Source organism: Cucurbita maxima, unplaced genomic scaffold, assembly GCF_002738345.1.
Source record: "Cucurbita maxima cultivar Rimu unplaced genomic scaffold, Cmax_1.0 Cma_Scf00006, whole genome shotgun sequence".
NCBI classification, from domain to species: Eukaryota; Viridiplantae; Streptophyta; class Magnoliopsida; order Cucurbitales; family Cucurbitaceae; genus Cucurbita; species Cucurbita maxima.
The window spans coordinates 6,682,013-6,694,831 of record NW_019272022.1 but is presented as its reverse complement, the minus strand read 5'-3'; the positions used below and the strand labels follow the sequence as shown (position 1 = coordinate 6,694,831).

The window sequence follows — 12,819 nt, the reverse complement described above, 5'->3', positions numbered from 1 at the left end:
ACTGCTCATATTCGTGGGCGGGGCGAGGGGCAAGTGTAGAGCATCTCTGAAAGCCCGTTTTTCCAATGTTGGGCCTCAAAAGAAGCTCGAATCAATCAAGCCCAGAGTGAAACACACTATAATGATGTGGGCCAGAAAATTACAAAAAAGCCCATATCCATAGAAAGGGCCCATTTGCGGTGCCTTCGTGCTCCAGCGTTTCTATTCCTTTGCACGCACGTTATACTGTCATGCGATTCGCACGTGCCTAGAAATCCCTGCATCGTCCGCCGTGAAAACTGAAATCGATTAACTCCCTGCGTTGGGTCCCTCCGAAAAAGGGAAGAACAATGGGCGAGGTTTCCAAATCGACGATGAAGAAGAGAAAGAAAAAGGGCCGTCCTTCTCTCTTAGATCTCCAAAAACGGTTCCTCAAACAGCAGAAGTTGCAGGAACAGCATCAACAACCGCTTAACGCTTTCGACTTGGCCTCCAACCCTAAGAGTCCTTCAACTTGCCAGAATCGTAATGCTCACCCCGCGACAGAGCGCGTCACCGGCGACGACGACGACGATGACGACGAGCGCATTGAGAAGAAGCACAAACCTTTACTTGGTTTAACTTCTCGCCAAAACTATCCAACATTGTCCGCTTATTCTTTACGTAAATCATCCCCCTACGACGAAGATTCCGAGTCGGCACTCAAACGTCGCAGAATCGTTGCAGCCCAGTTTGGATCTTCAGAAGTGGTGATGAACTGAATCTATTCGCTCGTCAAAAAATATTTTCAAGCATTGGCGAAAAGGAAATTGTTTCTTCTTCTTCTTCTTCCTTTTTTTTTTTTTTTTTTTTTTTTTACCAACCAGTTTGAAAAAAGGAAGAAAACCCCTTGCGGCAATGATTTATAAAATCAATCAGTTTTGTTTCTTTCCCTTTTTCTCGATAAAATCAAATCGTTGTATTATCCAAACGAGATTCAATGATTTGTGAAGTTTCGCGCGTAAATTGAAGATTCTGGCAAACTTTCTGTCAGATCGGAAGTTTGTGGGATGTGTTTTACTCTGTTAAGTTTCTATCTTTTTTTTTTTTTTTTTTTTTTTTTTTTTTTTTTTTTTTTTTTTTTTTTTTGAATTTGGGAGGATGGTAGTTTTAGATATATATTACTTAATGGAATTCTCCTTTCTATAATTGATAATTAATTAATTGGATAAATAAAGCATTACAGTATCAACTTGAAAAGAATGAATTTGTCTTTTATATAGCTATTATGATTTTTGTATTCATGTATCTCAAGGCTGCATCTGGAAGGGCTTTGCTGCAACTTTGTAGAGAGTTAAATAGAAATGCATTCCCACACTCCAAAGCTCTAATCTTGTTTGATTACTTTAATTTGCAGAGTGAAAAAACATGGAAAGCGACAGACACTGCGAATAATGGTATCTAATTCTCTAACTAAATGTTGATGATGGATGTTGTTGTTGTTGTTGTGAACTTTATTTGGTGATACTATTTATAATGATGTGAGTAGGGTCGCAGGTGGAGTCTGGTCCCACGACAAGTTTGCCAGACAAAAAGTTGTTGATTTTCATCCTCGATAGGCTTCAAAAGTGCGACTGTTCATTTGTTTCTTATCGTTTTCCCTCATTATTGTTTCCCATTTAATAATCGTTTTGAGTAGTGCTCCCTGTTTCCTTCCAGAAAAGACACCCATGGAGTCTTTTCCCAACCCGTCGATCAAAACGAGGTTCTTTTTTTTTTCCTCTTCTTTTTTTTATTCCGCAGTTTTTAGATTTACAGCTCTAAACTTGATTCATTTCATTTTTGCTGCAGCTTCCCGATTACCATGTCCTTATTGAGAATCCTATGGATTTTGGGACTGTGAGGGCCAAATTAGATGGGGGAGCTTACGCAAATTTGGAACAGTTTGAGGTTGTAACCCAGACTTGTTTTTTGACTTGTAGATTGTGCCATTCTGATTGCCCATGTCTCTGTCTTCTAATTATTATGATAGTTGGGTTGTGGAACTCTTCTACCTACCTCCACCACATCCATGTCAATGAACAGATACATGCAAAAATCTTCTTTCTCATGCCATAGCCATAGCCATAGCCATAGCCTCGAGGTTTTGCACTCCTAAGAAGTTTTGAGATCCTTAAAGTGCATGGTTTGGTGCCTGTTCGGTTTGGAGTTCTAGTCACTGATATGCAAGGTCTTAGTCTCGATGGGTTTGATTAAGATCTGTGCTAATCTCGCATTATATAGATGGGACTGTGCCATTCTTTGGATATGATTTTTTCTGGTCTAAAAATCTGACTTCAAGCTTGAGAATTTACTTATATTTTAATATGATAGATTCACTTTGTTGTTTTGCTCTATATCCCTTGTTTCTTAAAGAATATATTTGATGTTGATTTTTAAGTGATTTGACTCTTTTTTATCATTTTAATCTCGCAGGAAGATATTTTTTTGATATGTTCAAATGCGATGAAATATAACGCTTCAGATACCGTTTTCTTCCGTCAGGTTTAGATAAGCTCAGATTGGTGCTTTTGGATGTTATGGGGCTTTTAGATTAGAATGATTCTTGGATTTACTGTTTATATGATTTAAAGTTTACTTTATCTTAGGCACGATCCATACAAGAACTTGCGAAGAGGGATTTTGAGAATTTGAGGCGAGAAAGCAGTGATGAAAGTGAAGCAGAACATAAAGTTGTGAGGAGGGGTAGACCCCCAGGAAAGAGCCAGAAGAGATGTCTAGGAGGTCTTGGTAGTAACCCTCTTGAAAGCAGCATTGGGGCAGAGTTTTGCTCGGGTGCTGCTACTCATGCTTCTGGCGATGATTCCATCAACGTCAATGGGTACAATTTGAGAAGGGCACGTTCTTCCTTCAGGCCCCTGCCTGAAGATCCTCCAGTTAGGACATCCGCAGCAGCTCAACATGGCGAAACTTTGGCCAGCTGGTTGCCTGAATGGAAAAATGAATTTCCAGGTTTCTTTTACTCATTTTTCCTACAGTCTTTACAGTTTTGTCCAACATATATCTTTGACTTCTACCCAATTGTTTTCAGCTTCAGTTTTGAAGGGTGTTCTTAAAAGTGGGAAGAATGATAATATGGCTGTGGATGAGAATAGACGTCATACCTATGGGAATAATCATTCATTGTCCTGTGGGAATTTGTCATCTGTCTTTGGTAACCTTGATGGAGACTTGAAGCAACTAATTACTGTATGTGGTGTCACTCTTCATTCTCTGTCTTTGCTATTTAATTTAATGTTTTTGTTGGTAAATGTAATGTTTATGATGAATATCAACAAGCAGGTAGGTTTGCATGCTGAGCATGGTTATGTAAGAAGCCTAGCTCTGTTTGTAGCGGATCTTGGTCCTGTAGTTTGGAAGATTGCATATAAGAAGATTGAAAGTAGTAGTCGGGAGCTGGGGCGAGTTCTGATACAGGAAATTGAAATGCTGAAGCAGCAGCAGCCCATGTTGCCTGCGGATGGAGGAGGCTCAGCTGACACAAAAACAGCAGCGGAGAGCTTTATCTGACTCACTAAAACATTGGTTGGTATTTCGAATAACTTTTTTGGAACAAGGCGAAGATGTTGAAACTGACAGAGTGAGAATTTCCCAAAGCGAGACAATAGTGCGAAGATGGTGATTTCTTCCCCCCATCGTTTTTGACAAGAAATGAGAATGGCAAGACTTGATGCCATTATTGGTGGGGAGTCCTGTTCAAAGGACTCATTCAGTGCCTTGTCAAATGCATAGTCCTTCTTTCCAAAGCCCTGCGCTGCTGGTGCTGGTGATCTGGATGATTTACTAAGCCAAGCTGAAATGCTGAAACTTGCTGCAGAAGATGTGGATCAGATCAAAACACAACAAGAGCAGGGGCTTGGCAAGAATTATCAACCAACTCTTTCTGTGCATTCAATTATCATCTCATTTTGGATTAGGCGTATACGAGTTATGCTGCAGATTTTTTCACACTATACCATACGAGTAATGCTGCAGCTCTGTACAGATAGAGTAACTTCAGTGTCTCATTTTCTCCATCTTTAGACCATAGGGAGTTGTGCAATTACTTACTACATGGACCTCATTTATCTGTTCACCTGGTCAAATCAAAACCTCAATCGATAATCGAATAGACTCAGAAATTTTTAATACAAAAAACATTTGACTTTTGCCGTCTGATGTCTCTCATTAACTACGCTGAGAGCGAATTGGGGTTTTGCTGCTCTCTTACATCATGTGTTATCTTTCGTTTCAAATTCTGTCCTTTTCCTTCTTGATGGGGCCCAGCCCCCCCCCCCCTACCCTGGGCTTACTTCTTCTTCCTGTACAAACTACAAACTACAGATTCATCTACGCCTCAATTTCATTTTCTAAACAAAACCATCCACTTACTGACATGAACACCTTAGCTTCTATCCATGTTCCAGTTGGATCATCGAGCTTTATAATAGGTTGAATGTCCTATCTGTTATAACTAACAAAGGAGCAATCTTCAAAAAAACACATTTCAGAGGGTAAATTGAAAAGCCATCTTTGATACAGGGTTCATTTGTAAGCTTTCTTATTTTAAAGTTCATCAGCATGAACGGAGGGCAGCATCTTGTTTGGACTTTGTTAAAGTTCAAGACCAGCTCTGAATTATCTAAAACTAGTAATCTACACCTCAAATGTCAAGGCCCAGCATTATAGTATCCCATTTCTACAAAATATTGAAACTAAAAATTTTAATACATGTTGGAAGCATGTCATTCTTCTATTCTTCTTGCTTTCATTCTTCATGATAGAGATACAAACCCAGGCCAAATCTTGCACAAGCCTTGCAAAAAGCTATTTCCTCCGCAGCAGCTACAGGATCTTCAACATTGCTATCAGTGGCTGATACTGTTCCAGTCGATTCACGGTGTGCCTCTCCATCAGATCCTCTTACAGTCACACGATAAACCACAGTCACACTACCATTGTCAGAGAATATGACATCTCTTATTTCTCCACACCATCCAGGGGCATAGAAACTCAGCATCCTATTGGCATGAAACCAGGGGATGAAAGTAGCAGGAGGACGATTCTGGGGGTCAGATTGAGGAACTTTTGGAGCGATGTTATCGGGGATTCTCTTGTTAAGATCGCGGAGGATCTCAGCAAGGGGGCGAGTGATGCAGGATGAGTTAGCCGGGGAAAAAGATTTATTGAGTGGAACAACATAGTTGGTGTTAGGTACTCCCTTCTTACCACTAGCTTCACTGCTGGAGCAGACAAGATGAAGATGGCGTCTCGTAGCAGTAGAAATTTGAGGGAGTCGAATCTCACTAACAGAGTAGGAAGAGGGAAGAAAGGAAAATGCAGGGAGGCGAGGGCCCAAGAGCTGGAAATGGGCATAGGTTTGGAGAGCCATAAGAACAATGAAGCAGAGAACCGACGACCGACAGCAACTTAAGTTCAGCTCAATTCCCTCGTCCACCCACAACTACCTGTCAATATGCCTGAAGTTTACCAAATACCTAGCAACAAGAGTTTGGGATCCAAGCATTCAATTTGGGCTCTTGATGAACGGGATGAAGATGATCCACACTGGTGTGACACAAGTCCACCTGATGACGAGCTTGAAACAGCAGTATTCAATTAACAACTACAAAAGAAAATGTTCTTAGAAAGAATAAATTTTAGACAAAATCTAGACCTGCATATCAATCAAGATCAACGAGAAAACAAAACACTGTTTGTTAAGAAAATCTAGACATGCACTAATAGAATGCATGCCCGTTGAATTAATTTTTTGCAAAATATTGTTTTCTAATTTAACATTGATAGAGAGAAACTAATAACGCTAATGCCGTACATAGAACATCCGTTTATATTACATAAAAGAATTATATTATGATGACCCCGATTAGAAAATTATACCGGAAAATTGTGGAAACCATATAGGATTGGGGAGCTTGGGAAATTACTTATTAAGGATACCGCACATTCTCTTAGGAAATTACTTATGAAGGATATGCATGCCGGGGTCCAACTGATTATTTCAGCGTGAGTTAATTTCCAGCAGGTTTTGTTGGACACAACTGAAAACAAATGTCTCAAATCTCGTTGTTACATTTGCCCAACCGCAAAAGGAAATCACAAGGCACGGGACACAAGTCTGTACATTCCTTTACCTACTCCTTAAAATATATGAGAAAATTTATCCATAAATTTGATCTTAGGATTTCCTAGGACTCGGGATTTAATCCTATTTTTGTTGACTACTTTTGTAAAATATCTCACTTTATCCCATGTAAACAAAAATGGGGATGCTGTTTATATTGCAAATTTGTTTTAGGAGGCGGTAAAACCCCATGGTAATCCCGAAAACAGTTGTTTCAGACAGTGATGTCAAAAATTTTGAAGTAATTGTTTACAAACATTGTGAGAACGTTTAATAGCATAGTCATCCACAGAATGAAGATGATCAATAGAACTTTGGGCATTCTATAAGGTGCTTCAGCAGCCAAAAGCTGAGTTTGTTGCTCAACAGGGAAGTGCCCATTTGTAATTGTTCATACTAAATTTCCCAGACTAACTATAGCCCTGTCTAAATTTCCCTCCACTATTAGAATCGGAAGAAAAGATTGCATAAAGACATGAAGAGTTACACAAAAATTGCAAATCAACAACCAAAAGAAAAAGGCAGATGCAGATGTGAGCCTCAAGGAATTCAGTGAATCTCAAATAATCACGATTTCCGAAGTAAAGAATAAAAGAAGGTTGGAGAAAACGCTTACACTGCAATTACCCAGATGGTTATAGATCAACACAACCTTCAAGAAATCCAACCTCCCTGGATATTTCGCTGCTGACGATTTTCGTATTCCAGATCCGATTAGATCCGCCCGCGCATGATAGATCTGTAATGGTTTCAAGATTAAAAAACAAATATGTATCAATATCTCAAAAGTTCAGAGAGTCAGAAAGCTAAAGATCACTTACAAAAAAGTTTCTTGTTCGGGCAGCGGAGGGATCTGTCAATTTTGATGAAAGTTATTAGGTCAAAACACCGCGTGGCGGGCTCTCTGCAACTTGATGGCAGCGCGGTTTTCTCTCTCTAAACGAAACTCGCCGGCGAATAATGTCAGGTAGGTAGGTAGTTGGAGCTGGGCAGATTAAGAGTTTCTTGTGATGGGCTTTTATTGGGCCTTGACTTCAGAGGCTTTATTTTTCAATTAATTGGGCTGAAATATATTGGGCCTCCCATGTAAACCTGGTCCCAGACAGCCGAACGATGAATGCTTGAGCCGAACCAGACAGGCTTTCCAATCATGTGCCATCTTTTGTTTCAAACCCTGTCTTTTCTTCTTTTCTTTATTCCTTTTTTTTTATTTTCTTTTTCCTTTTTTGATGGGCCCAACTTTTATTTATTATTATTTATTTATTGGGTAGAAAATTATAGATTCATCTACACGTCAGTATCGTAATCTTAAAAAACAAAAAAAAAAAAGGGCCTTTTTTCTTTAATGAAACAATATCATATCACTATTGACATTAACGACAACTTTGCTTCTATCTATGTCAATCCAGTTGGCTCATCAAGCTTTATGTGCCATTTTCCAATTGATGTTGTTGTTTAAGAAAAGAATTAATTGAGTAATTTATGGATATTTTGAATTTGTAAGCAACATTGCATGTGATGAGATGAGATGAGCTCCCCAATTTGTAGAGTTCTGTGTTGGGTAAGATTTGATGTCCGTCAAAGGAGGAAAGGGGCGTTGACCTGAAATTTGTCTCAAAGTCAATACGTCATCCCACAATCCAAACCGGATCTGAACCGGTCGGACAGTGTTAGTTTCGTAAATAACAGTGAGGATGAAGGGTAGTGGCGGAAGGTCGACCACCGGGCGAGCGGAACGTTTAAATGCGGGCAGTGGGAAAGAAGAAATTCAGAGGGGAGAGAGCGACTGGTGACGGTTGCCCACAAAAATAAATGCAAAGAAAATCAAGGCCCACTTTCCCCCAGATTCAAACCCTAACAAAAAATGCTCTCTTTCTCCCCTTCCTTTTTTTTCTACTTCAATTTCCTTTTCTAGGAAGAAGCTCCGTAATTTTAACCCAAATCTCTCTGTCATCGTTCCTCTTCTCCCAGTTCGCCGGAAGCTGAACCCGATCGCCGGCGGTGGTCCTCCCATTCTATATTTAGCTCTGTTTTGTCATTTTTTTCCTTCAGATCTATCTCTTGTTGAAGGATCATGTTCGCCAGTGGCGCTTCTTCTGATAGAATTTCCCTATTTTTTTACCTTTTTTTGTTTTTGTTGGGTTCCGAGTGTATGTAGCCTACATTATTTATTTTGTTCTTTTTGTAAAATACTTCACTTCTCCCTCCCTCTCTCTCCCTCTCTCTCTCTAGCCATTCTTCTCGTGCTTAACCCTAAGGTTTGCCTTTGAATCTTCGGGGAAGGCTCATGGGACCAAGCTTTAGAGTGAAGTTCATTTGAAATGTGTCTATGGGTCGAATTGGTGATTTTTGTCTGTGAGTTATAACTTGAATTGCACTGCTTTTGGAGGCATGAGCTGCTTTTCTTGCATTCGTACTCGTTGTAATGACGCCAGCAAGGTCGAAATTGACAATGGTAACAACTTTTGAGCTCAATTTTGAGGTCAAATTCACTGAATCTTAGATGTTTTATGATTTGTAAACTTCAACTTTTCGCAGATGGTAATTGGCCGATGCTGCCTCTTGTTTCCTTCTGCTAAAGGAAATGGATTATTAAACAGCTTTTGATTTTCATATATTGGTGTGTTGAATTTGAATTTGAATTTGAATTCGTGTGCAGAAACTGGAAAAGGGAAGGAATCACAACCCAGAAGTGGAAACAACCGGAAATGTGGGGCTGCTCGAAGCTTCCCGTTTCGCGAATTGGCAACGGCGACGAGAGGTTTCAAGGAAGTGAACTTGATTGGTGAAGGCGGGTTTGGAAGAGTTTACAAAGGCCGATTAGAGTCAGGCCAGGTTGTTCTTGCTGCTTCCTTTTTGTCTGCTAGATCGGCTAAAAAACATAATGTGGTTTTGTTTTTCCTGTGATGTTGAGCTTCATGTTTATGCAATGTATCATTTGCTTTCTTGCGCAGGTTGTTGCTATTAAGCAACTCAATCACGACGGTCTTCAAGGATTTCAGGAATTTATCGTCGAAGTTCTCATGTTAAGCCTATTGCATCACTGTAATCTTGTTACATTGATTGGTTACTGTACCGATGGAGACCAAAGGCTGTTGGTATACGAGTATATGTCGATGGGAAGCTTGGAAAACCATCTTTTCGGTAAATGTCAATAAATCTTTTCTCCGTTCTTATGCTCGAACCAAAAGATATTAAGATTTCTTGAAACCTGTCCTGTTCTTGAGCCTGAGGGATTCAAGGGAGTGGTGAATAACTTGGAGATAATTTCAGTGTATTTCGTTTGTAATTCTGGTCGAGTTATAGGCTTCTGTATTTTGATTTCAGGTTTGTCCCCCGAACGACCGTCATTGAGTTGGAACACTCGAATCAAAATTGCTCTTGGTGCAGCCCGGGGCCTTGAGTATCTTCACTGCACAGCCAATCCACCGGTTATCTACCGTGACTTGAAATCTGCAAATATCTTACTGGATGACGAGTTCAATCCAAAGCTCTCGGATTTCGGACTGGCAAAGTTAGGACCGGTCGGTGACAACACCCATGTTTCTACCAGAGTGATGGGAACATATGGTTATTGTGCTCCGGAGTATGCCATGAGCGGCAAACTTACTCTGAAATCTGATATCTATTGCTTTGGTGTGGTTCTCTTGGAGATAATTACAGGTAGGAAAGCAATAGACACCACCAAGAAACCTGGAGAGCAAAACCTGGTTGCTTGGGTAAGTTCTCATATTCTCCTTCGTAAACGTCTACCGCCTTTTTCCCAATCATTTATGTTTCTGTAACTACTCGTACCCCCCCGCCTTTAGCTCGGTCGTTATCAGCTTTTGATGCCATGTGTAAACAAAATTGAACTGGTTGCTGGTTTGGATGATATACTAATTGAACTGGTTCGTCCCACGTCCCTCTTTGCAGTCTCGCCCGTTTATTAAAGACCGGAGGAAGTTTGTTCAATTAGTCGACCCACTACTAGAAGGATGCTACCCTGTTCGTTGTCTACACCACGCGATCGCAATTGCTGCAATGTGTCTCCAGGAGCAGCCAACATTCAGACCAATTATCAGTGATATCGTCGTGGCTCTTGAATACTTAGCTTCTCAGAGTTATGCATCAGAACAACCGAGAGACGGGGCGGCGCCTAATCCCTCCACACTATCTCCTCAACAAGACAGGAGTCATGGAAAGAGCTCTACATCCAAGTAAGGGTGGCTGCTGTAGAAGTCCTGGTATAGCTCTATAAGGTATCAAATCAAATCAATTGTCTCGGATTATTTCTCATCGATCGAAATATCGCTTTCGTGAGTTGAATCGGAATGTGGTTTGAGTTGTTGCCTTTGGTGTACTTGGTTGCAGATGAATTTGCAGCTGCTGGCTAGTTAGCTAAAGCCCCCGGCCAACTCCAATCTCCTGTTTAATATGGATTTTTGCTTGCAATACAGACTTGGATCATACTTCATCCTTTTCATCTTCATCGAATTTCTCATTGGGCGCCACAATTTATATCATTCGAATCAGATTAGATCAGATTCTTTGATCGATTAACTGTCATTTTTTCCTTTTCTTTTTTTTTTTTTTTTTCTTTTCTTTTTTTTAATTGTGAAAATCTGTAAAAGCATTGAAGAATTCCCGTAGACTAATGTGAACAAAATATATTTAGTAATATGGATCCAATGATTATGGGCTTAATAACAGTAAAGCCCAGCCCATATGGTTAAGATAAATCTAAGTAACCCATGAACTTTATATTTTATTTAATTGAATTGGGGCCGCAAATTGGCCCATGTGATTCCATTTAAATCCACCAATTGGCCCATTTAAGTAGACATGCGGCTTTAACGGTTACGAGGTCTAAAACAAATGACCCAAATCCCAAACCTACGGCTCCGATGATGCTCGCAAATTGTCTGAATGTTCTTTATGATTTGCGTTGGTAATTGGTTTCGGTTGCAACGAATTGCCAGGCTGTAGCTTTAATGGAGAGTTCTGTTTTATTCGGCGTCACCCATCCATAAATGTTATTGTTACCAATTTGTACACGTGCGTGCTTGAACATGGTGCATGTGGGATTTGGCAATTCGAGTTTGAGAAGCAATTGTGCGCGTTGTGCATGATGGAGGCGTGGCGATGATGGCGTCAAATGAGTAGCAATGATGACCATAAATGCCCTCACCCACACCCTCTGCTTCTGAAAACTCCCCAAACCCCACACACACCTTTTCCTCTTTTCTTTTCGCTCTGCAATGTTGCCTGTCGTGTGTGCCAATTTGGTAATGCCTCCTACAAATTAAAACACTGTTTCCGCCCACTTTTTGAGTTCATCACTTGCTTTCATCATTACTCCCACCCCCCCTCCTCTTCTCAATTACTCTCCCCTTTGCTATTCAATTTTATTTTTAAATCTAAAAAATATAGAGATTAGGTTAAATACTTCAAAATAAAATATTGTATAATTTCTAGAAGGATGCTAATATCGCATATAATTTTAAAAATTTTATTGCGTGTTGGGTTGAAAAGTGCGGTGGTTGGGTTTTGGAATTTGCATATCAAGCCCCACAGTTTCTCGTATTTTCCCACTAAACCCAACCACCCAAATATTCTCATACCAATTAACTCGAAATCATTTCATCAATTTTTACTAATCATTATTTATTTGATTTTTTTTTCTTTTTTTCACACTGATTTTAAGCTATTTTGGATTCTCATTTGAATACAAAAATAGTTGGGTTTATTTGATATGATTCAGAATTATAGCTTTTTCGGTACTCCACAAAATTATAGCTTTTCTGATGCCTTTTCGAATAATTTGAGGAAAAGGTTCAAACAATCAGCTCGCCTCTTCCCACACTTCCAAATGTGGCTATTTTTAACATTACTAAATTTACCTTCTTTATTGCTTTTCCTTAGTCATTAAATTGAGAACTCAAAAATAGAAGAGAAAGGACTTGCCTGAAGAGCTTAATTCACCTCCTCCCCATCCAGCTCAAGTCGATAGGGTCATATTCGACAAGAGGTTAAGGCTTGACTCGACCCATTAACCAGGGCATGCACGCTTATGATATCCGTGTGTTGTTTGATGTGATTCCCTTTTAACCTATTTCACAGGTAAATTATCTTCATCTAATATAAAAGGCACGTTTTGTTGAACACAACTTTTGGTGGAAAATACTTGCCTTCTTTACTAAAATAAATAAAAAAAAAACTTATTATAAAACAACAGGTAATACTACCATATATTTACTTATGATTTGTTCCTAAAAAAAAAAAAAAAAAAAAAAAAAAAATCTTTAATCAATAACTCTAAATTCCACCCACTACTAATTAGTATCCATTATTAGTTAGTTGAACTTGAATAAAAAACAAGTCTAACATTAATTACAGACGGTAAATTTGGAAGGTCCACGTCATATAGGTTTAGGGTGGGAAATTTAAAAAACTGCCATCTAATTAGGTAAGTACTAATGTTATAGTAGGTTCTTTATTCCACTCCACATGTATTAAAAAAAAAGAATATACATATTATTTATTGTGGTTCTTTCTTATAATTTACTCACCCTCACGGTAAGGTAATCCTCAAAATAAAAAATAGGATTAAAAGAATACCACCGGCAGGGTTCGGGTTCGGGTTCTGTCGTTTTGTGAGGTAAATGTGACCGTTTAATGAACAAATCGCATTTACA

The 12,819-nt window shown here is 39.4% G+C and overlaps 3 protein-coding genes across 8 annotated transcripts; 2 read left to right on the top strand and 1 right to left on the bottom strand.

Annotated features, from left to right (window-relative positions):
* Nucleotides 1-253: 253 nt before the first annotated feature.
* LOC111481077 (bromodomain-containing protein 9) lies at nt 254-4,169 on the top strand. Of its 2 annotated transcripts, XM_023126390.1 has the most exons (9): nt 256-728; nt 1,376-1,415; nt 1,508-1,586; nt 1,678-1,723; nt 1,810-1,908; nt 2,434-2,502; nt 2,607-2,970; nt 3,050-3,207; nt 3,301-4,169. In XM_023126390.1, the coding sequence occupies exons 1-9, from the start codon at nt 330-332 to the stop codon at nt 3,526-3,528; spliced, it is 1,482 nt and encodes a 493-aa protein (XP_022982158.1). In that variant the 5' UTR covers nt 256-329; the 3' UTR covers nt 3,529-4,169. The 2 variants fall into 2 exon arrangements, with proteins under 2 accessions (XP_022982159.1, XP_022982158.1); XM_023126391.1 differs by lacking the exon at nt 2,434-2,502 and having other exon boundaries at nt 254-728.
* A 319-nt stretch (nt 4,170-4,488) lies between these two features.
* On the bottom strand, nt 4,489-7,126 carry LOC111481079 (DNA repair RAD52-like protein 2, chloroplastic). 3 transcript variants are annotated; one of them, XM_023126397.1, is made up of 3 exons: nt 6,964-7,126; nt 6,759-6,881; nt 4,489-5,596 (listed from the first exon to the last, which is right to left on the bottom strand). In XM_023126397.1, exon 3 carries the CDS (start codon nt 5,387-5,389, stop codon nt 4,766-4,768), a length of 624 nt encoding a protein of 207 aa, XP_022982165.1. In that variant the 5' UTR covers nt 5,390-5,596; nt 6,759-6,881; nt 6,964-7,126; the 3' UTR covers nt 4,489-4,765. The 3 variants fall into 3 exon arrangements, with proteins under 3 accessions (XP_022982165.1, XP_022982166.1, XP_022982164.1); XM_023126398.1 differs by having other exon boundaries at nt 4,489-5,585; XM_023126396.1 differs by having other exon boundaries at nt 4,503-5,623; nt 6,964-7,125.
* Nucleotides 7,127-7,769: 643 nt separating this feature from the next.
* Nucleotides 7,770-10,863, top strand: LOC111481078 (probable serine/threonine-protein kinase PBL21). Of its 3 annotated transcripts, XM_023126392.1 has the most exons (7): nt 7,772-8,597; nt 8,681-8,683; nt 8,802-8,977; nt 9,097-9,286; nt 9,470-9,861; nt 10,058-10,383; nt 10,496-10,863. In XM_023126392.1, exons 1-6 carry the CDS (start codon nt 8,534-8,536, stop codon nt 10,343-10,345), a joined length of 1,113 nt encoding a protein of 370 aa, XP_022982160.1. In that variant the 5' UTR covers nt 7,772-8,533; the 3' UTR covers nt 10,346-10,383; nt 10,496-10,863. The 3 variants fall into 3 exon arrangements, with proteins under 3 accessions (XP_022982161.1, XP_022982160.1, XP_022982163.1); XM_023126393.1 differs by having other exon boundaries at nt 7,770-8,597; nt 10,058-10,863; XM_023126395.1 differs by lacking the exon at nt 8,681-8,683 and having other exon boundaries at nt 7,780-8,597.
* The last annotated feature ends 1,956 nt before the right edge of the window (nt 10,864-12,819 follow it).